Below are 22,165 nucleotides of genomic sequence, written 5' to 3'. Positions count from 1 at the left end.
TCTCAGGAACTCCATCCTCCCCATCTGGATTTGGACCTGAAAGAACAAGGAAAACTGTGGGTGCATGGAGGGTAAGTTGTAAGCAAACACGATCTGTGACATTGCGTAACATCATTACTGATTGTGGGGCGTGTCAGTTAAGGCATCAGCCTTACCTTCCAATTTCCTGGCTTTGTGGAGCTTGAGCAAACAGGAGATATGTAGCTGTGGAAGGGGCTGTCATCCTGACTCATTAGCCACCTCTGCTTGCTCGGACACAAGCTATTCAGTTAAAAGCGCCATGCACAGAGCAAGCAGCAGCTGCTCAACTCCAGCAATCACAATGTCATATCCAGGCAATTCCCTTAGTTAACACCAGAAGAAAAGCACCAATCACCTCAACACCACTTCTGCAGTGCTGGCAACACCTAACATATTTCTGAAACTCAAGATTATTGGAACAATTGGTTTTCAACAGACCGTTCCAGGGTTATAAAGAGAAAAGATGACAAGTGCAAAGTGAAAGCAGACACCTGTCTGCACTGAGAAAGAGAAAAAACCCACCACAGCAAATCATCTTGATCTTTTGGTAAAAAGGGGCCAGTGTGCTTCAACCAGAATTGAAAGGTGTCTGAGTAACACCAGAATGGGAGATCCAACATTTCCCCCTTTCTAACTCCGAGCAATCTTAGCCACAGCGGCATGTCCAACCATCACATGACCCGTTGAGCCTAATTTAAATGTCTGCAGACCCCTCCTCCCCCATTCCATCTTGGGACTCTGAACATGTAAACACAATGACTTCACCATCAAGTCATCCCCCCCCCCCGCGCCTTTCCTATTAGGACCAAATAATGCCAGCCACAACTTCAGGGATTCATACATGTGCACATCTCCCAGAGTGACGTATGCCATCATTTGACAGCAATGCCCTACTGTAGGGGCGGGGAAACTTTTTCTGGTCCTGAAGCCCAACCCCGCGCTGGTGGCATCTGCCCCACTCCACCCATTTTACCTGTCTCTGTGCAGAGAGAGGCCCAGAGAAAGAGACTCTGCTGGCACTTAGAGGGGCTCCTCCAAGTGCTGTCCAAGTCAGGCGCTTCCTTCATGTAGCACTCCAACTAAGGCGGTGCGCAGCCCATGAAGGGTCACCCTTCTGGTGCCTGGGGGAGCAGTTCCTCCAGGCTCCGGCTGTGTTGCATGGCTGCTTCACATGCCACACTAATTGGGGCTGTGCATGGTGCATGAAGAGGAATCCCTGGTACTATCTCCAATCAATGGTTGAAGATAACATTGGGACTCCTCTCCCCTTGCGGCATGGAGAGGGGGTGGGTCTGGGGAAGGGAGGGGAGGGGAGGGTCTTAGAGGAATCTGCAGCAGGCCAGATGGGGGACTTCTGCTGGCTGCATTCAACCTGTGGGATGGCGGTTCCCCATCCCTACATAGCATTCTACATAGGCTAAACAGGCCAGTCTCTATGCAAAAGAATCAATGGACACAAGTCTGACATCAGAAATGGCAGTATTCAAAAACCAGCAGGGGAACACTTCCGCATCTCTCAGTTACCTTAAGGTGGTCATTCTTCAACAAAAGAACTTTGAAGACAGATATCAATGCAAAACTGCTGAAGTACAATTCATTAACAGATTCAATTCTACTTCCTGTAGTTTGAACAAGGACAACGTTTTTGTTTTTATTGATACTACTCGTGTTCATCTGCTCACCAATGCAATGATGTCTGTGTTATTATCACCTGACAACACTTTATGAATGGCAACTATTAAGGTAATTATCACTAATTATCAATAAGGTAATTACTACTTTTTGCATTTCCTTTCCCTCTAACCTGTTTACAATCCCCCCACCACTACCACTGTGTGTATATAAATAGGCCAACTTGAGATAAATGAAGTGGACAGTGCCCATGAAAGCTTAGCCTTATGTCATAATAAATGTGTCTGTCTTTAAAGACTCTACAAGACTCTCTGTTGTTCTTGCTGCAACAGACTGACATGGCTACTGCTTGCAGGGGGAAAGGAGGACAAGATTCCCGCACTATGAATACTTGTGAAGAGAACATTTCAGCAAGACAACATACCACCAGAAATCCCAATTTCTCCAAAATTATTAAAGATAGAGGAATCCTGCTCTGATTTGTATCTGCTCACCACCTCTAGGGCTCCCAGCATAGTGCAGACACGATCTGTGATTCAGATAGATCACCTTTTTGGTGACTTTCTGTGGCTTTTAACAGCTGCATGAAGACAGATGTTCAGCAGGCAAAGCTTCCACATTATTGCTGCTCCATGCCCAGAAAAGTCCTATTGAGTTTTTGCTGGTCAGGCAGCAATTAAAAGTATAGAGGCACTATCAAGAAGAGGAAAATGTGGGAACTCTAGGCTCTAGCCCCTGTACCGGGGAACAGGTCTCATTTATTTCCTTTCTAATGTGCCAAAATAATGGCCACAGCATCCTGGAAATACCACCAGCACCCAATAAGCAGGACTATGCCAGCGACTATGCCTACATGCCAACTGTACACAGAGGCACCCAAAGATGACATGATGATGGGAGATAGTCTCCCAGCGTATGACTATTTGGCCTTCCCCATAAACATGAGGTTAGCTTTCAGTGCCTTTGCATCCTTGTTACTATTTTAACCCAAATCCAATAAATTACTCCTAGTTTTGCTATGAATTCCAAATTAGAGATTCCTAATTGCTTTCACAATTATTTTAAGTTTGTCTAAGTTTACACAATCATGATCTAACTAGTTGTGAGAAGTTGTCACCGAGAGAGAGATCCCTTCCTTGAAGTAGATTCCGTTTAGAGCTGCAACAGCAGTTTGCCCTGTAACTCAGCTCCTTGCCCTTCACAGTCACAAGTTGTGAAATTATCTGCCAATCCCCTTTCCAAGTACAGCAAATTCTCTTTGCTTCAACTTTGTTTCCTGCAAAGACTTCTTTTAAGATGCCAGCTGTACTCCAACTCAGGTGCATAGCATGTAAAACTCTATTCATAGGAAACAGAATTGCCAAAATTAAACTTCCTCAAAAGCTGAGAAGGTTTGGGCTATTTCTTTTAGGACTGCATCTCTTTCTCCCCCCCCCCCCCTTGGCCCTGCTACTGTGCAGCCTAACACTCAGAAATGGAACATGTTCTATCACATGTTTGTGCCAGGAAATATTTCACATGCAGAGGGCACAATCCTATGCATAGTTAGACACACACAAAAAGGCCTAGAAGTCCCAGCATTCCCCAGCCAGCCATGCTGGCTAGGAAATACTGGGAATTGTGGGACTTTTTTTTCTATCTAACCATGCACAGAATTGCACTCTGAATGTCTGCGCATTAGGCTGCTATTAAAATCATAATAGGCATTTGTGTTTTGTTTGGGCCAGTAAGCAACCAGAACAGATTATCTATGGTGTTCTAGAGTCAAATCTTTCTGACCTATTAATAGCTTGGACCCAAGAATTTAACTCCATCTAGGGTGACCAGAGGTGCTGTATCTGAACAATTAGCATAGCAAAGGGCATTTTGTATGTGCTGTTTGTCAGGTCTATTGCCTATACGGATTGGTAGTGGCTCTCCAGAGTTTCAGAGTAATTCCCAGCCCTAGCTGGAGACACTGGGGACTGAACCTGGAACCTTTTCCATGCTTTACTAGTGAGCTAAGCCCCGTCCCCAAAGAGGGAACATAGGAAGCCACCTTATACCAAATCAAACCACTGGTTCATCTATCTCAGTATTGTCTATGCCAAGGGTGGACCTTATCACATGTACTTTGTTTTCTTACTAAAACCCCAAGATCTACCAACCACAACCAGGTACACAAGACATACACTTTGAATGAAAGACCAGGGTGCTTCTGAGCACTTTCTGAGCCCACGGATTTATTTACAGTACCAGAAGTGAACTCACAGCCCTTTCACACACAGTCCATTCCTGATCACCCCAAGTTTTCTTTATTTCAGTAGCCAAATTTAAGTGGAAAAAGCCATTTTGTCATTACTATTGTCAAACACTTGGGAGTCAGACTTTGCCAGTCCACTGCAATTTATCCAGTGATCCAACAACTCTGGTCTACAGTGCCTGACAAAGGCTCTCCAGAGTGTCAGACAGGAGCATTTCCCAGCCCTACATGGCGATGTGGGAAACTCCACCTCTTGTCGTTCAGCGTGCAAAACATGTGCTTTACTTCTGAGCTACGGTCTTTTCCCTATGGCGGGAAAAGCTTCAGCCGCCAAAGTTAGAAAGGAGTAACTGACTGTAGGAACGTTGTTATTGTTGATTTTCCTTCCTCCCCCCATTTCCGGTCGTATACGTCACTGGGGGAGGAAGGTTTTTGCCTAAGATTGGCCGGCCTTCTACAGGGTTCTTGCGTGGACTACATTTCCCGATGCCCTTTGGGCGGGACCGGAAGCTGCGTCGACAATTGCTTTTTGTCGTAAAGGAAAAGACTTACGGTTCCTACAGCCCAAGATGGCCCCGTTGCTCGGGCAGGTAAGCGCCCTCTTACTTTCCTCTCTTCTGGGGGAGGCTCCCGTCTGCCTGGCTCCGCAGTACCTGTGGTGGGGCGAGGCGGGACGAGCGGGTGCCACGGGCACGCGAAGAAGAGTTCAACCCCAGCGCGACTGCCGAGGCGCATTAGGAGTCTGGTGCCTGAGAATCCTGCTCTTTGGCTGCGATTCGGTACACCCTTGCCTGGGAGTTAATCCCGTTAAACTCAGTGGGGCTTACTTCTGAGCAGACATGCCTGCTGTTCACGTTGCACTGTTCGTTTGGCCTTTTTCAGAAAGGAGCGCCCTTGCTCCGAAGTCCTTGGGGCAGCTTGCTAAAGCCGTTTTCCTAATCGCTGCAGAGCGTTCTGCTCTTTTGGCGTGGCAGAGCATGCGGGATGGGGAAGCTGAAGTATTTATTTACCTTATTTACAACGTTTATATACTGCTGCACATATAAACAGATTCTGGAGTGGTGCACAATAAAAGATACAAAGATAAGATAAAAGAATACAACTCCATATTAAAATTATTATTATTATTATTATTATTAAAACAGAATTCTGAAAAAAAAAGATGGCTGATCAGTTAGGGAAGTATGCCCCCCCCCCTCCAGGCCCATAGCTAACCTAAGAGCTCGGGGGGGGGGGAGGCGCTAGAAAAGTAGGGGGGGCAGTTCATCTGGTCTGCAGGTCTTTTAAAGAAAACATTGTAAACTGTGTTTTAATTATTTGTATCTTAAAAGGGGGGGGGGAGCAGCGAAAATTTAGGCCTACCACCACCACACGGAGAATGCCCTGATCATGTAGTTGAGGGATGTAATATGTTGTCCTTTCTGCTCTTGGCAATGATTTCACTATCACAGTAAAGTGGGAGTGGCAAAACCTAACATGCAGCTTGTGGAACCGCATACCCAGCACTCACGTTAAAAATTACCTGAGCAGAGACGGTGTCAAGCAGTTGCGCCTTGCCTTAAATGAGAGCTATAGGAGTGGCAGAAGCAATCTTTGCCTCCATCTTTGGTGATTTTTGCTAGATGAGCCCATCTAGCGAGGACATTTTGGAGGGAGGGAGGGAAGGAAGCTGGAGGAGGCTCAGGATATCTTGTATCCTGGCCTCTCTGGTCTCCTCCCCTCCCACTGGAATGACTGGAAAAGGTCACTTTTCCGACCTCAGAGAGGCAGCCAGCACAGTTCTGTCCACACCAGCGGGGAGGGGTCTGAGGGTGAATCTCTGACTCCCCCTTCCGAAGTCAGAGCATTTTCTCAGACTTCAGAGGGGTTTTTGAGCAGTCATGTGGTCCTTGGGACACTCTCCCAGGGACCATAGGATTGCTCTCTAAGCCAATTTACAAAAAGCTTCACCACCTGTGTACAGGGAAGCAATAGATTTACACCCCCACCCTGGTTGTGATGTGTAGGCTATGTTGTATGACATCAACTTTAAAGACTATTCTAATTAAAACTTAGCTGATATACAGGCTTGGCATGGAAACATGTAGTTGGGAAGTTGCCAGTTTGCTACCAAGCTCAGTTCAAGGTGTTGGTTTTGACCTTTAAAAACCTTCGTGGCTTCGGAGCCAGGTACCTTAAGGACTTTGTTGTTCAGTCATTCAGTTGTGTCTGACTCTTCATGACCCCAAGCATGAAGATCTTCCACCAAGACTTTCTTCAAAGTGTTGCTGCTGCCACCAGAGTATGCTAGATTTTAAAATACTGGAATTTAAGTTTTTACTTTGCTGTTTTAATTGTGTGTTGTGCTCATTATGTTTGGTTTATTGTATATTTTATTGTTTTTTATATGCCTTGGGAGAAATATTATGAAGGGCAGTATATAAATATCTTAAATAAATTAAAGATCAATAGGTAGCCAAGTAACTCAATAAGTAATGAGTAGCCAAGAATAACTCTATTAACTTCTCTCAGCAACTAGGAAACAACATGCATGCTTTTAATAAATACTCTTAATGATTTTAACTGAGTTGTGTTTTATGTAGCAAAGGATTTTAATGAATGCAGATTTTTATGTACCCTATCAATTTACATTTTATTTTGTAAATTACTGATTTGTGGCATAAATGGATGGATGTGAGGTTTGCAGAAACTTTTGACTAAATACAATGAAGTTATAAGGTTAATACATAAATAATGGTGCTATGGAGAGTTTATTTCTCTGCCACTATTGTGTCTGTACAGTCCTTTTCTGAGTAATAAAAGGGGCTTGCTATATTCTAGGCCCAAGGATAATCTAAAAGAACCTTCAGACTGCTGTCTGTTATTTGCTAATTGCTTTGCAGATAAAGCTGCTTGCATTTGCTTTGATTTGGATGCTACATTGGGTGCAGGATGAATACCAGCCATTTCTCTAGGATCCTTTCCCCCTTACTGCTTGACTGATTTTGGCTTTTCCAACCCAAGGATGTGGACCAGGTGCTTGGCGAATCGAGCCCGCTACTTTCCCATTGTGATTGATAACGTCCAACTAATGGAGATGGACTTGTTTGGTCTGGGAAGGGTCAGTGAGACCGTGTCTTGAAAAAGTCTTGCCAGACCTGGATAACAATCAAACTACCCAGCAGTTGCTGATCTTCTGGTTTGGGCCAAGAGCAGCCTTCCCCAACCTGGTGCCCTCCAGATGTGTTGAACTACAGATCCCATAATCCCTGCCCAGGATGGGAGTGATGGGAGTTGTGCTGCAACACATTTGAAGAACATCAAGTTGGGGAAGGCTGCTCAAGAGTGTGGTGGCAGTCCGGCTCCAGACATTCCTGGATGAAAGTGAGAGATCCGTTAGGCATCTATTCTGCTCTCCTTTTGATGCCAAGTTAGATCAGCTTTATTTATTTATTTATTGCATTTATACGCCGCCTTTTTTCCTCTTGCAAGGAACCCAAGGCGGCTTACATTATCCTCCTTCTCTCCATTTTATCCTCACAACAACAACCCTGTGAGGTGGGTTGGGCTGAGAGTGTGCGACTGGCCCAAAGTCACCCAGTGAGCTTCCATGGCCAAGTGGGGACTAGAAGCCGGATCTCCCAGCTCCTAGTCCAACACTTTTGCCAGTACACCACACTGGATATGTATGAAGTCTTTTGATCACTGTGCTGCTTTTCTGTTTTGTTTAGCTGATATTTTAGTTTTGGGTTATTGCATTTTTATGGTTTCAGTCTGTCTTGTTAGCTTCCTTGGCTACTCAGCATGGAAAGGTGGGATAGAAATATTTAAAACCAATGCAAAAAAGGAACAGTGCTTGCATCAGGAGTGTTGAACCTCAGGCCTGCAAGCCAAGTCTGTTCCTCCAGGGGTCCCAATCTGACCTTCCTGGGTTCCCTTGATGGCCATGCCTCCTTTCCCCTGACCGCCAATCATTTGGTGGCTTTTCAGTGTCTCTCCCCCCACCCCATTCTAAAAGGTTGAACTGCCTCTCCTAAGGTTTAGTTAGTGGCAGTAAATGCTTTAAGCTAAAACATGCTGGTCTTTTTGGTCTCTTGGCCCCACCCCTTTAATCTTGAGCCCCACCCACCACTGGAGCGTCTCCGAAATTAAATCTGGCCCTCAGGCTGAAAGTTCATGCACCGATATCATATTTGTGAATGTCCTGATTCAGCCTTGGAAATATTGTGTGGCCTTGGGGGACTGAGGCTGAGAGGAACTTCCCATCTGCAGAATCAAGAATAATATGAACGCTCTGGGGAAATAATGAGGCAAAGATTGCAGGGGCTTTGCATAGTGAAATGCTCAATAATAAACACCTGGAACAGTTATTAAAAATGGTGCCAGTTGACTTGTAAATTGTAGACTTAATATATTCTCTGCCTAAAGCACTAACAACCCCATTGCTTCCTGAACAGTGAGGAAACCTGGACTGCACCATACAAATTCCCCTCAAACACCACCCTGAAGTGACAGCTGTTTTGCCTGCCAGCATGGCTGTAGCATCAAGGAGGGCTGTTTTGTCCAGGACTGTGTGGATGCGTTTGGCCACTTTCACCAGGCAAGCTCTGGTACCTGGTAAGCATTGCAGACTGTGTGTGTGTGTGTGTGTGTGTGTGCGAGAGAGAGAGAGAGAGAGAGAGAGAATATATACATTCTTAGATACTAGTGAAATGTCTGCTGTTTTGGCAGAGAAACCAAGACCTGTATGTCACAGGGTTGCCCCCCCCCCCCCCAGCGGTCCCTGACAGCTGAGCTGGTGTATTGGCCCTCTGATAAACTCCTCATGCTCACTTTGACGGTGGCTGCCATGGTGCTAAGTAGCTTGGCTTAGCTGGGAAGAGAGAGAAGTTTGCATCTGCACCCACAGTGAGCTTGGCCACATCCTTTGCTGCAGCAACAGCAGTTCAGTGGCATTCAGCTTGTGCAAGGAGAGAGCCTTTTTCTGTTTTCACATCCAAGCCTAGCTTCCTGCTTGGGCTGCTGTCCATGGAAGCTGGAGAAATGTGTTTCCTCCCAGGCAGCTGAGATGCAAGTAGAAATGCCTGAATGAGGAGCAGCAAGCAAGCAATGCAGCAGCTCAGGGTAGGTTGGCAGGCGTAGCAGCGGGGTGTGATGGGGAAGAGAAAACTGGAGCCCTCCCTGTTATACGTGCTGATCCCTCCCACACAGAGCCTGGAGCTGCTGCAGGATGGAGTACACCCAGCTTCCCAAAGGGGGTCATTGCCCAGCCTTGCCTAATCCTACTATAAATATTTGCATCCCTTCTCTCTCACCCCTCTGTTTTTAATGGCTGCTGCTAAAGAGCACTAACCAAAGCAGAAAAGCTGAAGAGGCGGCAAACGGCTCTGGGCTTTCTTCCCCATCAGCAACTTACAGCTTTGAGTAGCGGCTCTGTGCTGTGACACCCAGTGCTGGGGAAGGTGTCTCCTTTCTATTGAGTTTGCAGGTGAGAGGGAAGAATTCTGCGCTATCAGTCTGGGAATATAGGTTAGTATAGTGTTGGGGCAGCACCTCCTCTCTATTGAGCCATATACTTGTGTGTAATCGGCTGTGTTGGCTGATGGGAGTTGCAGTCCAACCCATCTGGAGGGCGTCAGGCTGGGGGAGGCTGCTCTTAAGACAGCTGTGTTTGCTTTTCTGTCAAAGTACCAGGACACCTTTTGAAAGGCTTGCCATGCCACAGGGCTTTGCAACATGAATTATGGAGCTCGTTTCAGCTCTCTTCAGCTCTCCTCCTAGACTAGAACTGTTCAAAGAAAGCCACATTTTGCTTTATCTCCTACCACTGTCACTTGATTTGGCTCTTGTATTTTCAGATGCAGCTGTGTATTGTGCTTGCCCCAAATCTACATATTCCGCTCTTCCTGATGACTATAACTGGTGCGTATTAAGCCATTCTGGTTTAACTCCGTGTTCATTTCAAAAGTCTGTCAAATGGCAAGTTGGAACACTAGAATGGCTGCTGCAATATTAGAAGTAGGAGTCATCTTCAGTGCACTGATACGCTGCTGGAGTACTTCTATTTGAGTCGTTCTAAGCAATGTTGTACTGTGTCCAGATTCCACTGTTATGCTCAGTGTATTCTGGCTGTCATTGCACCACAATACCCTCAGTGTAGTGGCTTGGATCTAGTAGTGTCCTTCTGCTAGCGGAATGGAAAATGCTGATGGAATGGGACTTCCCTATCCCCTCCTCCCTCTTGTAGCCTCCCATGCATTCCCCACATCTGCCATGGGGGGGGTCCCTAACACTCCGAAGCAGATTGGGGGACTACGGGGTGGCGGAGTCCTGTTCCGCCAACCGTTTCTCTTCCACTGGCAGAAGGATACTGTTGGATCCAAGCCAGTATGTCCCTAACTCGTTCATAGTAACAAATGGAAGGAATTGCCTCTTCTATTTTCATCTGACTGGCATGGTGATTATGGAAGAACAAGAGCAATACTCTAGTTACCTAAAAGCATTCAGAGTAGCAACATTTTCATAATGGATATATGAACTGTGGAATAGCTGTATTCACTTCCCATTAGTAAATATCCTATACTAGGCTAGATGAGAAGATAGTCTGAGTTGGTATAACGCAGCTTTCTATGTTCCTTTGTGCTATTCTCATAGCAACCCCTTCTCTCTTGCATCTGGCTGAACTTCTCAGTAAGGCATGACCTTGGATTTGCTATTGATGAACTTGTGTTCAACAGCCCTGGCTTTGGTATTGTGGTGTTTTTTACACCCATTTCTTCAAATAAATAAAAGCTTCTACTGAATATGAATCTAGATATAAATGAAGGTATTTTATTATCGGGTCGAGAGAACCTCTGTGCTCTTTGCCTGATACAATTATTAACTGGGATCTTTATAAATGTACTTGCTTTCTCCAGTAAGCAAATAACACATTTCTGGAAATCTATTGTTATGACAGAGAAATTGTAGGAGAAGTACTGCTGTTGGACTCAGAAGTTCTTTTCAGAGTGTTTGGACATCAAAAAAGATCACAACTATCTTGTAAATAACTTGTTAACTAAAGCACATTTTGTTTGAAAAGTACTGGAAAAAGCTGTATTTGCCCACTGTGGAAGACTGGTTGCAAAGTGCATGGTGAGCATTGATAATGAGGCTATTCACATGTAACAACAACCCATTGGTTAAACAAACCATGGGCTGTTGGGGATGAGCAGGAGAGAGCAGGCGTACTACCTGCAGCGTACCTGCCATGTCCGCTTTTACTGAAGAACCTATGATCAGCTACTTTGTAGGTTGTTGAGTGTGACATCCAAGCCCAGACCAATGTTTTATTTCAGGGCTAAACACCCCAACGGTTAACCCAAGAACAAACCATAAGTTAACTGCTGCATTGTTTAGCCCCTAAACTAAACAATGCAGCAGTTAACGGTTAACCCAAGAACAAACCATAAGTTAACTACTGCATTGTTTAGCCCCTAAACTAAACTAACCCATCGGTCCAGGTTCGAACATCAAACTCAACAGCTTATGAAGGAGCCGATTGTGGAGTAAAAGCAGAAGTGGTGGGCCCACAGGAGGCAGCCTGCTCCTGCTTATGCATAACAGCTCATGGGTTGTGTAACTGATGAGCTGTCAATATGTATGCAATGGAACAATGATAAAAATGACACACTTCAAAAATCTATGGGGAAATGAGCATTCTACATCATTAGACAGCTGGAGACCATTTTTGATCCATTGGAATAACATTAAATCATATGAAGGAATTCATCAAGAAATATTGTATAGAAAACTTTGGCTTGTTCTGGATATTTCTTTTGTTTTTTCATTATGAGAATATTTTAATTAAAAGAAAATGCAGAAAATATTGATTATTTTCTATTTTATTTTTTAGCAAAGTGGAAATTGCTGTGACATCAAATGGGAAGACGATCGTTTGCTATCACCCTTCAGTGGACATTCCATATGAACACACGAAAGTATGTGAAACTGCATAAATTTATCTTCCTGATCTTATCTGGGAAATGTAGCTAGCCAATGTACCTTGGGTAGACTTCAGAGTATATGACCTTGGGATTTATTCCTTAGTATGAACGTGATTTAAAAGATACAGAGAGGCTTATGCTTAAAACTAATTGTATGTTTGTGAACACAGAGGAAAAATAAGACCACTATCTAGTGAGTCAAGGATCATAAGAGAAAATGCAAATGAAAAGGCTGCTTGGAGAGGGACACAGTGTGTGTCAGCCTTCCCCAACCTGCTGCCCTCCAGATATGTTGAATCATATGTTGAACCACAACTCCCATCCCCAGTCAGCATGTCCATTGGAGGGTACCAGGTTGGGGAGGGTTGCTGGAGGTGTTTCTATGCTAATACCAGAAGGCTCAACCACAGATTGGAGTGCTTAGTACTAAAACCACATAGATAGTGTCCATATCAGAAACCCAAGTGGAACAGGGGGCGGTATCTAATACTGCCACTCCACTTACGCTATTGATGTAGCACTAGTGTATGCTACCTCCAACACAATGCCGATGGTGTAAGTGGACATGGGCTGATTTTCCAGGGAAACCCAGGGTGCCAACTTAAGCTATTGGTGTTGCACTGGAGGTCACTTACACTAGTGCTATGTCAGTGGTGGAAGCGGAGCAGCAGTGTTGGATACTGCCAGTGAGTCAACGGTATGGTCATCTCTGCACATAAAATCTATAGAAAGGGCCAGACAAGCCATTTTGGGAGTGATGCTCCATGTCAGAGAGCATAGAATCACTATGGAAGGAAATAGCAACAGGCTCCTTCAGCTGTCCTTGAACTGACATGGTAAATGCGTATTCAGGTCACAACAGACACTGTTTCTAGATAAGAAAAATAACTGTGTCCTGGAGCAATTAGTCATATAAGTTTTTAGATGGAAGACAAACCTGGTCCTCATCCTGAGTGGTGTTTAGCATCTGTTGAAGGATGTGTCTTCAAATTGCTCAGGAAGAGTGACCACAGTGCTACCAAACTTAGCATCTGTGAACATGGAAGCTTGCCCAGAAAGTCTAACATAGTCCCACTAAGAGAGCAATCCTATGGCCCCTAGAAAGAGTCTGAGGAGCCCAAAGGATACATCAGATTTCTGGATCTGAGGTCAGAGACTGCGCTCTGACCTCAGACCCAGGAGTCTGAGCTCCCCGCCTCCTCGCAGCTGACACTGAGAAAATGGCACGGGCTGCCTCCACAAGCTCACAAATGTGAGCTCATAGAGGGGTGAAAGAGGGCATGTTGGTGGATGGGGAAGGGAGGAGACTGGTGCAGCTGGTTTACAAAGAATCCTCCGGCTGTCCCAGCCTCCTTCCCTCCCTCTCCGCAGAGCCCCAGCCTGTCTAGCTAAAATGCAGGGGAGGGGGAGTGCAGAAGCAAATATCGCATCCGTGCTCTTCCTGCTCTGCATAGGATCCCTGTCAGCCTCTGAGTTTGGAGGCTGATGGGAATCCTGATAGGATTGCAGCCTAAATTTCAAAAGAAAGCTTCTAAAAAATGAGGGAATCTGTGTTGGCACCGATGCTATTTAATGGATCTTATAAATGATCTTGAGCAAGGGGTGAGCAATGAGGGAGCCAAATTTGCAGATGATATTGAAAAACTCAAGTAGACTATGAAGATCTTCAAAAAGATTGCTCCAAGCCAGGTCACTACAAAATGACAAATTAGGTTCAGTCTAAAGTAATGTACATTGGGGCAGAAAACTTCACATATACCAACGTGAACTGAACTAGAGTGACTAACCAAGAAAAAGATCTTGGCGTCATGGTGGATAAATGAAAGTGTCAAAATCGTGTGACAGTAGGAATACAGGCAAATGCTAGTGATTGTGACAAAGGGATTGTTAATAAAACAGCCGGTATTGTAATGCCTATATGGCGTGGCTGCATTTTGAATATTGTGTACAGTTCTGATTGTCCCATCTCAAAAAGGATATAATCAGAGCTTGAAAAGGTGCAGCAAAGGATAGTCAAAATGATCATGGGGTTGGACTACCTTCCATAGGAGGAAAGTTTTATAAAGTTATGCATGATGTACAAAAAGGTAGGTGGATTTTTTGTCCCGCTCCTATAACAATAATTTGTGATTATCCAATGAAACTGATTGGCAGTAGATTCAGGACAAAGAAAATAAAGTACTTCACACAGTGTGCAATTAGTTTATAGATTTCACTGCCACAAAATGGCAGCTATATCCATATTAGGTAAATGGAACTCCAGGTTTAAAGGCAATATGTCTCTGGATACTAATGGTTATGGAGCAAAACAGTGGGGAAGGGCTCATATCTTTATGCCCTCCTGGTGAACTTCCTGGAAACATGTATCTGGCCACTGTTGAAAACAGGATGCTGGGGGTACATTGCAAGACACATGATACTTTCACATATTTGTTCTTGGTAAATATTATTTGGTTGCTATTCCATCCAGTTCTCCAGTTGATAGAGATCCTCTTGTTCCTTTTTGGAGTGTCTAGACTCCATGTTAAATGTTCTGCAATCTTTCAGATTCTTAATGTTTGCCCATTTGATAGGTATGCTGTCAGTAAGGCATGGATTTATGGCTTCTCCTTGAAGGAAAAAATCCAGATTTTTTAATCTGCATTTGATAATTTGGGGTATGTGGTTTTCTTTGGCAGCCCGTTCCACGACTAGATCCAGTGGATTATAAAGAAGAAACACATGATCAGGTGCTGAAACATAGATTGGAAGTAGAGGAGCTCAAGAACAAGAAGGGTCCTACAATTGAGGAGCTTAGTAAAATGTTTTACACAACAAAACATCGCTGGTATCCTGTGGGACAGTAAGTACTTTCTGAGGGCCTTCCTTGTGTGGAAAGTGTGCTGCGGAAATGAGAACATAATATGTCAAGTTCTTGGGTATCACTCTTTACATGGAGGTATATCAACCATACAACTGATAGTGTAATTAATGAAGATTTTATTGCATAGGTTCTCAAACTCTTATTGCATCTTCTGAGCTGATTAGCTGAGCTGAGCTGTGTGTCCCTGGTACTAGTCTTAATTAGAGATAAGAGAGGAAAGGCATATCTGACTCCGATTCTCTGGTTGGTTTCTCCACCCAAACGTACAACAGAAAAGGAAATTTTAGAAAGGAGGTGGGGGCTGATCATTGTTCTAATAGGGTGCGCAACAAGACTTCACCATGGCTAGGTTGTTTGGCGTTGGATCCTAGGATTTTAATCAGCAATGATTTCAGCTCTTCAGTGAATGGTTAGATGTTTACTAAAAACAACAGCAACAAAAAACAAAGTACCATAGACAAAATAAATACCCAAATATATTTGATCAAGAATTGCTCTTGTCAAATATGCAAGTACTTGAAGTAGGATTAGAGACCACGATGCTTGAAAAGAAACAAATCAGGAATGGTTTGTATGTTGGGAAAACATTATTATCAGTAGGAATTTAGCTAATCTAGTGTTACCAATAAGATGATTTCTTTGGTATAAATCAGGATTTGGCAACTTGTGGCCCTCCAGATGTTTTGGCTTACAACTCCGATCGCATCTAGACAGCATAACCAATGGTGATGGATGATGGGAGTTGTACGCCAAAACATCTGGAGGGCCATAAATTGTCTACCCCTGATTAGGGATGTCAGAGAAATTGCAACGGAACCAAATGAGTTTGGACCTGCAGATTTCACGGCGGACTGGCTTTTTCCCTTCCGGGCAGATTCCACAGACTTGCTGACTGTTTTTCTGGTTTTCTCAAATGTTGCGCAATTTCCATATGTAGAAAAATATGCAAATTTTTTAAAAAACAGCCCAAAGTGTGCATTTCTCCATAGGCTAAAGCATGAAAATGCACATTGAGGTGGAGAAAATTTGTGCATTTTCACACATGCAAAATTGCGTGAATGTGCATCCATGCAAATGCAAACTTGTGCAAATTCGGAAACTAAAAAAATCCGATTCTGTCAATGGGCAAGCGACGGAATGAAGGGTGCCTGACAATCCATGATACATAGATGGAACGGATTTTATACGATCCGTGCATCCCTACCCGTGATATAAATAAACAATGTCAACCTATGGACATCACACAAATTGCTATACTGATCAAATGTTATATTGACTTATAGACCTTGCAAACAAATTTACGCCCCCCGCCCCACCCCTCAGTTGTTAACATGGAATGCCAGCCCTTTTTTGATTAAAACTGGAGTTCACAGATTCAACAATAATCATGAAAATGCCTTTGTTTTTTTAAAATATCTTATAACAGGATAGACAACCTTTTCAGATGCATTTGTCATTTTTGTCCATATTTCCTTCCTTTCTTGCCCCCCCGATTTCCTCTTTTCTTTCCCCCCACCGCGACTGACTTCCTACTCTGCTTCTGCCGCCCCCCCCACCCGCCCACTCTGCTTCTGCTGCCATGCACCACTTCTGTCCCCCCCACCGCTGCTTCTTGCTGCCCTGCCCACCCACTGCTTCTGCCCCTAGCAACCCAGTGCTAACCAACCTGATCCGCTGCTTTTTCTGCCAGCTGCTGCTCCCACTGCTCCCCCACCTGCCAACCTGCTTGCCCACCGCTTCTGCTATCTACTACCATGCTGCTTCCTCTCCACCGCTCAAGATTTCCTTTGTTGCCACAGTACACAGAGATAGGCAGAAGCAGCAGGGGAAGGAGGAAGGGATCTGTCGAGGTGGTGGGCATTGTAATGATCAGTGCGTGCAGGAAAGAGAGAGTGTGTGGTCTCTCACTCCCTGTTCCATTTGTCTGAGCTCTTCTTCCCTGTGTTTCTATTCCCCTGCCCTACTCCTTCTATCATCCCATCTCCCCGCTTATACATAGGCAGCTGTCATTAATAATGTAATGTATTTCTACTGTGTATTTACTAATAATAGGGGTTTTTTTGCATCCTCCATAACTTTGTCCAATGTTAAACAGGGCTCTGTTCTGCAAGTATGACTCCCCCCGCTCCCCCAGGCAAGCCTTAGAGCCCTTTTAGGGCTTTATTATAGAGTCTGTGCATAAGTTGTTGTTGTTCAGTCGTTCAGTCGTGTCCGACTCTTCGTGACCCCATGGACCATAGCACGCCAGGCCTTCCTGTCCTGCGCTCTCTCCCGGAGCGTGCTCAAGTTCATATTCATTGCATCCGTGATGCTATCTAGCCATCTCATCCTCTGCCGTCCCCTTCTCCTTTTGCCTTCAGTCTTTCCCAGCATCAGGGTCTTTTCCAGGGAGTTTTCTCTTCGCATTAGGTGGCCAAAATATTGGAGCTTCAGCTTCATTATCTGTCCTTCCAATGAGCAGTCAGGGTTGATTTCCTTTAGGATGGACTGATTTGAACTCCTTGCAGTCCAGGGGATTCGTAAGAGTCTTCTCCAGCACCACAGTTCGAAAGCATCAATTCTTCGGCGCTCAGCCTTCCTTATAGTCCAGCTCTCACAGCCATACATTACTACTGGGAAAACCATAGCTTTGATTAGACGGACCTTTGTCGGCAAGGTGATGTCTCTGCTTCTTACTATGCTGTCTAGGTTGGCCATAGCTTTCCTCCAAAGGAGCAAGCGTCTTTGAATTTCATGGCTACAGTCACCGTCTGCGGTGATCTTGGAGCCCAAGAAAGTAAAATCTGTCACTGCTTCCATTTCTTCCCCTACTATATGCCAGGAAGTGATAGGGCCAGATGCCATGATCTTAGTTTTTTTAATGTTGAGTTTCAAACCAGCTTTTGCACTCTCCTCTTTCACCCTCAACAAGAGGCTCTTGAGATCCTCTTCGCTTTCTGCCATTAGGATGGTATCGTCTGCATATCGGAGGTTGTTGATAATTCTCCCGGCAATCTTAATTCCGACCTCTGATTCATCCAACCCGGCATTTCTCATGATGTACTCTGCATATAAGTTAAATAAGCAGGGTGACAATATGCAGCCTTGTCGTACTCCTTTCCCAATTTTGAACCAATCGGTTGTTCCATGTCTGGTTCTTACTGTTGCTTCTTGACCCTCGTACAGGTTTCTCAGCAGACAGGTAAGGTGGTCTGGTACTCCCATCACTTTAAGAATTTGCCACAGTTTGTTGTGATCCACACAATCAAAGGCTTTAGCGTAGTCAATGAAGCAGAAATAGACATTTTTCTGGAATTCTCTTGCTTTCTCCATGATGCAGCGAATGTTGGCGATTTGATCTCTAGTTCCTCTGCCTCTTCGAAACCCAGCTTGTACTTCTGGTAGTTCTCGGTTCGCATACTGCTGAAGCCTAGCTTGTAGGATTTTGAGCATCACCTTGCTGGCATGTGAAATGAGCGCATTTGTGCAGTAGTTTGAACACTCTTTGGCGTTGCCCTTCTTTGGAATTGGAATGTAAACTGACCTTTTCCAGTCTTGTGGCCACTGTTGAGTGTTCCAGATTTGTTGGCATATTGAATGCAGCACTTTAACAGCATCATCTTTTAGGATTTTAAATAGCTCGGCTGGAATACTGTCATCTCCGCTAGCTTTGTTGTTACTAATGCTTCCTAAGGCCCACTTGACTTCACTCTCGAGGATGTCCGGCTCAAGTTCAGTGACCGCACTATCATGGCTATCAGGGACATTCAGATCTTTCCTGTATAGTTCTTCTGTGTATTCTTGCCACCTCTTCTTAATCTCATCTGCTTCTGTTAGGTCCCTGCCTTCTTTGTCCTTTATCATGCCCATCTTTGCACAAAACGTTCCCTTGAGATCTCCAATTTTCTTGAAGAGATCTCTAGTCTTTCCCATTCTGTTGTTTTCCTCGATTTCTTTGCATTGTTCATTTAAGAAGGCCTTCTTGTCTCTCCTTGCTATTCTCTGGAACTCTGCATTCAGTTGGGTATATCTTCCCCTTTCTCCCTTGCTTTTCGCTTCCCTTCTTTCCTCAGCTACTTGTAAAGCCTCATCAGACAGCCACTTGGCTTTCTTGCATTTCTTTTTCTTTGGGACGGATTTCGTTGCTGCCTCCTGAACAATGTTACGGACCTCCGTCCATAGTTCCTCAGGCACTCTGTCTATCAGGTCTAATCCCTGAAATCTATTCCTCACCTCCACTGTATATTCATCAGGGATATGATTTAGGTCATACCTGAACGGTTTAGTGGTTTTCCCGACGTTCTTCAATTTAAGCCGAAATTTTGCAAGAAGCAGCTCATGATCTGAGCCACAGTCAGCTCCAGGTCTTGTTTTTACTGACTGTATGGAGCTTCTCCATCTTTGGCTGCAAAGGACATAATCTGATTTCGATATTGACCATATGGTGACGTCCATGTGTAGAGTCGCCTCTTGTGCTGTTGGAAAAGAGTGTTTGCTATGATCAGCATGTTCTCTTGGCAAAACTCTATTAGCTTTTGTCCTGCTTCATTTTGTACACCAAGGCCATGCCTGCCTGTTATCCCGGTGATTTCTTGACTTCCTACTTTAGCATTCCAATCCCCTATGATGAAGAGGACATCTTTTTTTGGTGTTAGTTCTAGAAGGTGTTGTAGGTCTTCATAGAACCGATCAACCTCAGCTTCTTCGGCCTCAGTGGTTGGGGCATAGACTTGAATTACTGTGATGTTGAATGGTTTGCCTTGGATTCGTACTGAGATCATTCTATCATTTTTAAGATTGTACCCCAGTACTGCTTTTCCCACCCTTTTGTTGACTATGAGCGCTACTCCATTTCTTCTAAGGGATTCTTGCCCACAATAGTAGATATGATGGTCACCTGAATTAAATTCGCCCATGCCTGTCCATTTTAGTTCGCTGATTCCCAAGATGTCGATGTTCAATCTTGCCATCTCATGTTTGACCACCTCCAGCTTACCTTGATTCATTGATCTGACATTCCAGGTTCCTAAACAATATTGTTCTTTACAGCATCGGATTTTCTTTTCACCACCAGACACATCCACAGCTGAGTGTCCTTTCGGCTTTGGCCCAGCCGCTTCACTCTTTCTGGCGCTACTTGGAAATACCCTCTGCTCTTCCCCAGTAGCATATTGGACACCTTCCGACCTGAGGGGCTCATCTTCCGGCGTCATCTCTTTTAGCCTTGTGATACGTTCCATGGGGTTTTCTTGGCAAGAATACTGGAGTGGGTTGCCATTTCCTTCTCCAGTGGACCACATTTTGTCAGAACTCTCTGCCATGACCTGTCCGTCTTGGGTGGCCCTGCACGGCATAGCTTATGGCTTCACTGAGTTACGCAAGCCCCTTCGCCACAACAAGGCAGTGATCCATGAAGGGGCTGTGCATAAGACTGTTATCTTATTCCCTTCCAGGTAGGAATCAGTCAGTCTGACTTCTGGCCTGAATAACCAGCTTTGTGATAAAAATGGATTTGTCCTAGAGGCTGTGGAATAGGCTTGTCTTTATTTTGTTGTTTCCCATTAGTTCCTCGACACCAGAAATAAGAATGAGGACTTGCTTGGTTGCCCAGAGGAACATTTTTTTAACCGTCCATAAGCAACCAAGCCAGTGGTTAATTGCTTCCCAGGTGGAGCCAGCCAATAAGCTATCGCTGTGTGCCTCGAGTAGCTGCTAGTTTGATTCCTCAGGGGGACTTTCCATGTCAGAAGGGTAAGGAGGCTGCACTGGGAGGGCCTGCAACTCAGTGGTAGAGCACACACTTTGCATTCAGAATGTCTCCAGTTCAATCCCCAGTATCTCCAATCACAGGAGCAGATGGCAGGTGATCAGAATGACCTCTACCTAAAACCCTGGAGAGCACCAGCCAGTTGGAGTAGACCACACTGGGCTAGATGCATGCTTCATAGGCTTATCTTAATGTGCGACACCAGTTTTTATCTGTTATCTCTTACAATGAGAGGAACTGAATTGACAACCCAGATCTTGTTCTGTTCATTGTGCCATTAAGCCCAATGCCCAGAATTTGCCAAGAGTCCTTCGCAGTTTAGTTCCACAACACTTTCGAGGTGGCTGCAATTTAGCCTAGAAATGAAAATCTTATTCAAGGTCTTCCATAGTATGACTAGGAAGAAAGAGAAAAAACTGTAGGTACAACTTGTAGAGCCTGATGCAATGCTGTGCTGTGCCTAGAATTGGGCACTGACTTCTAGGGAACTCTTGTCCCTCTCTCTGCTGGTGAGTTCCAGCTAAGACACTGATGGAACCAGGTGCATCTTGGTGAGCTGACCCTCACTACAGTTCAAGCAGCATTCACAGTGCTGAAGGACAGAAAAGCCTGCTGCTGGAAGGTGGACTTGCTCTCGTTCCCAAGCATTACAGGGAGCTCTTGCATGATGCAGGAGACTTCATAAAAGATGGTTTAATTTCTTTGAAGTTTTTGAATTGTTAGACCTCTGAATTTTAAATTAAATACAAAGATGTCATGCATAAGATTGAGAAGAGTCATTGTAATACAAAAACACAAGATGCCAATATGAAAATTCTTGGTCTCTTAAAGCTAATGAGTGAATATAAAATACTAACACCTTTAATCAAGTTTAATGTTTCTTCCAGGTACCACACAAGACGCAAGAAAACCAATACCCCCAAAGACAGGTGACCATGATGTTTGCCTGTCATCTTCATTGTCATGGAAAACAACCTTTAACGGGGGGGGGGATTCTTCAAACATATATTGCGTGTATTATGTTTTCATTAAAGTACTTTTCTAAAGAAAAAATCCTTTGCGGCTTAATTCATTTCTTTATGTTGGTTGATAAGCCCTGTCTAATTTAGAATATTGGAATAAACAGGTTGCTGATCTATTAGGATACATATCTTGGAAAACAAGGCAAACCCTGCAGTTTAATGTCATGTTTAAACTGGACTGAAAATTCAAGGTCTCTTTGTAGTAAGACTTGTGAGCAGGAGCCAGAGGTCAAGAATGAAATTTATAGCAAACAGAACGGGATGCCTCAGACTTCTAGGAGACTGATGTTAAGTAAGTGAAACATGATGACCTTGAAGATTGATGTGCGGAAACATTAAGCCACTACTGCCAGTCAGGACTGTAAGTCATGTCTGCTTCTGGAGGGTTCTCACAGTGTCTGCTATTAGAACTAAACAGCTCCTGTAAAGCTGTGTTTCCAGGAATAATTCACTCATCAGTTTTATTGATTAAATTTCCCACAGCTGGAAAATGTGGATTGTAGAAAAACCATTGTGGAACTATAGCTGTTGAAACACACGCCCGTCGTCTGAACTTGGGTAATGACGGGAAAGGCATTATGTTGTGACCAGTGTATTTTACAGGATATATCGTTTGCATGTAATACTCAGTTTCCTTAGTTCTGCTATACACGCAGATAAGTTTTGAGATTTGGG

The 22,165-nt window shown here is 44.4% G+C and overlaps 1 protein-coding gene across 3 annotated transcripts; it reads left to right on the top strand.

Moving 5' to 3' along the window:
* Positions 1-4,450: 4,450 nt before the first annotated feature.
* On the top strand, positions 4,451-21,513 carry MRPL42 (mitochondrial ribosomal protein L42). Of its 3 annotated transcripts, XM_084810290.1 has the most exons (7): positions 4,451-4,485; positions 4,778-4,893; positions 8,332-8,491; positions 9,733-9,796; positions 11,769-11,853; positions 14,538-14,701; positions 21,356-21,511. In XM_084810290.1, exons 3-7 carry the CDS (start codon positions 8,407-8,409, stop codon positions 21,399-21,401), a joined length of 444 nt encoding a protein of 147 aa, XP_084666416.1. In that variant the 5' UTR covers positions 4,451-4,485; positions 4,778-4,893; positions 8,332-8,406; the 3' UTR covers positions 21,402-21,511. The 3 variants fall into 3 exon arrangements, with proteins under 3 accessions (XP_084666416.1, XP_084666415.1, XP_084666417.1); XM_084810289.1 differs by lacking the exon at positions 4,778-4,893 and having other exon boundaries at positions 21,356-21,513; XM_084810291.1 differs by lacking the exon at positions 4,778-4,893 and having other exon boundaries at positions 4,451-4,674.
* The last annotated feature ends 652 nt before the right edge of the window (positions 21,514-22,165 follow it).

Source organism: Heloderma suspectum, chromosome 7, assembly GCF_057233095.1.
Source record: "Heloderma suspectum isolate Gila_16-S chromosome 7, 16-S_ref, whole genome shotgun sequence".
In the NCBI taxonomy this organism is placed as follows: domain Eukaryota; kingdom Metazoa; phylum Chordata; class Lepidosauria; order Squamata; family Helodermatidae; genus Heloderma; species Heloderma suspectum.
The sequence above is the reverse complement of the archived record's forward strand: the minus strand, read 5'-3'. Positions and strand labels throughout refer to the sequence as shown.

Excerpts from the sequence above, each read along its gene's own strand:
- MRPL42 (XM_084810289.1), top strand. The coding sequence starts at position 8,407 with ATGGCTGTAGCATCAAGGAGGGCTGTTTTGTCCAGGACTGTGTGGATG. Across the intron at positions 9,797-11,768 it reads CTTCCTGATGACTATAACTG|CAAAGTGGAAATTGCTGTGA; the intron begins GTGCGTATTAAG and ends TTTATTTTTTAG. Across the intron at positions 14,702-21,355 it reads CGCTGGTATCCTGTGGGACA|GTACCACACAAGACGCAAGA; the intron begins GTAAGTACTTTC and ends TGTTTCTTCCAG.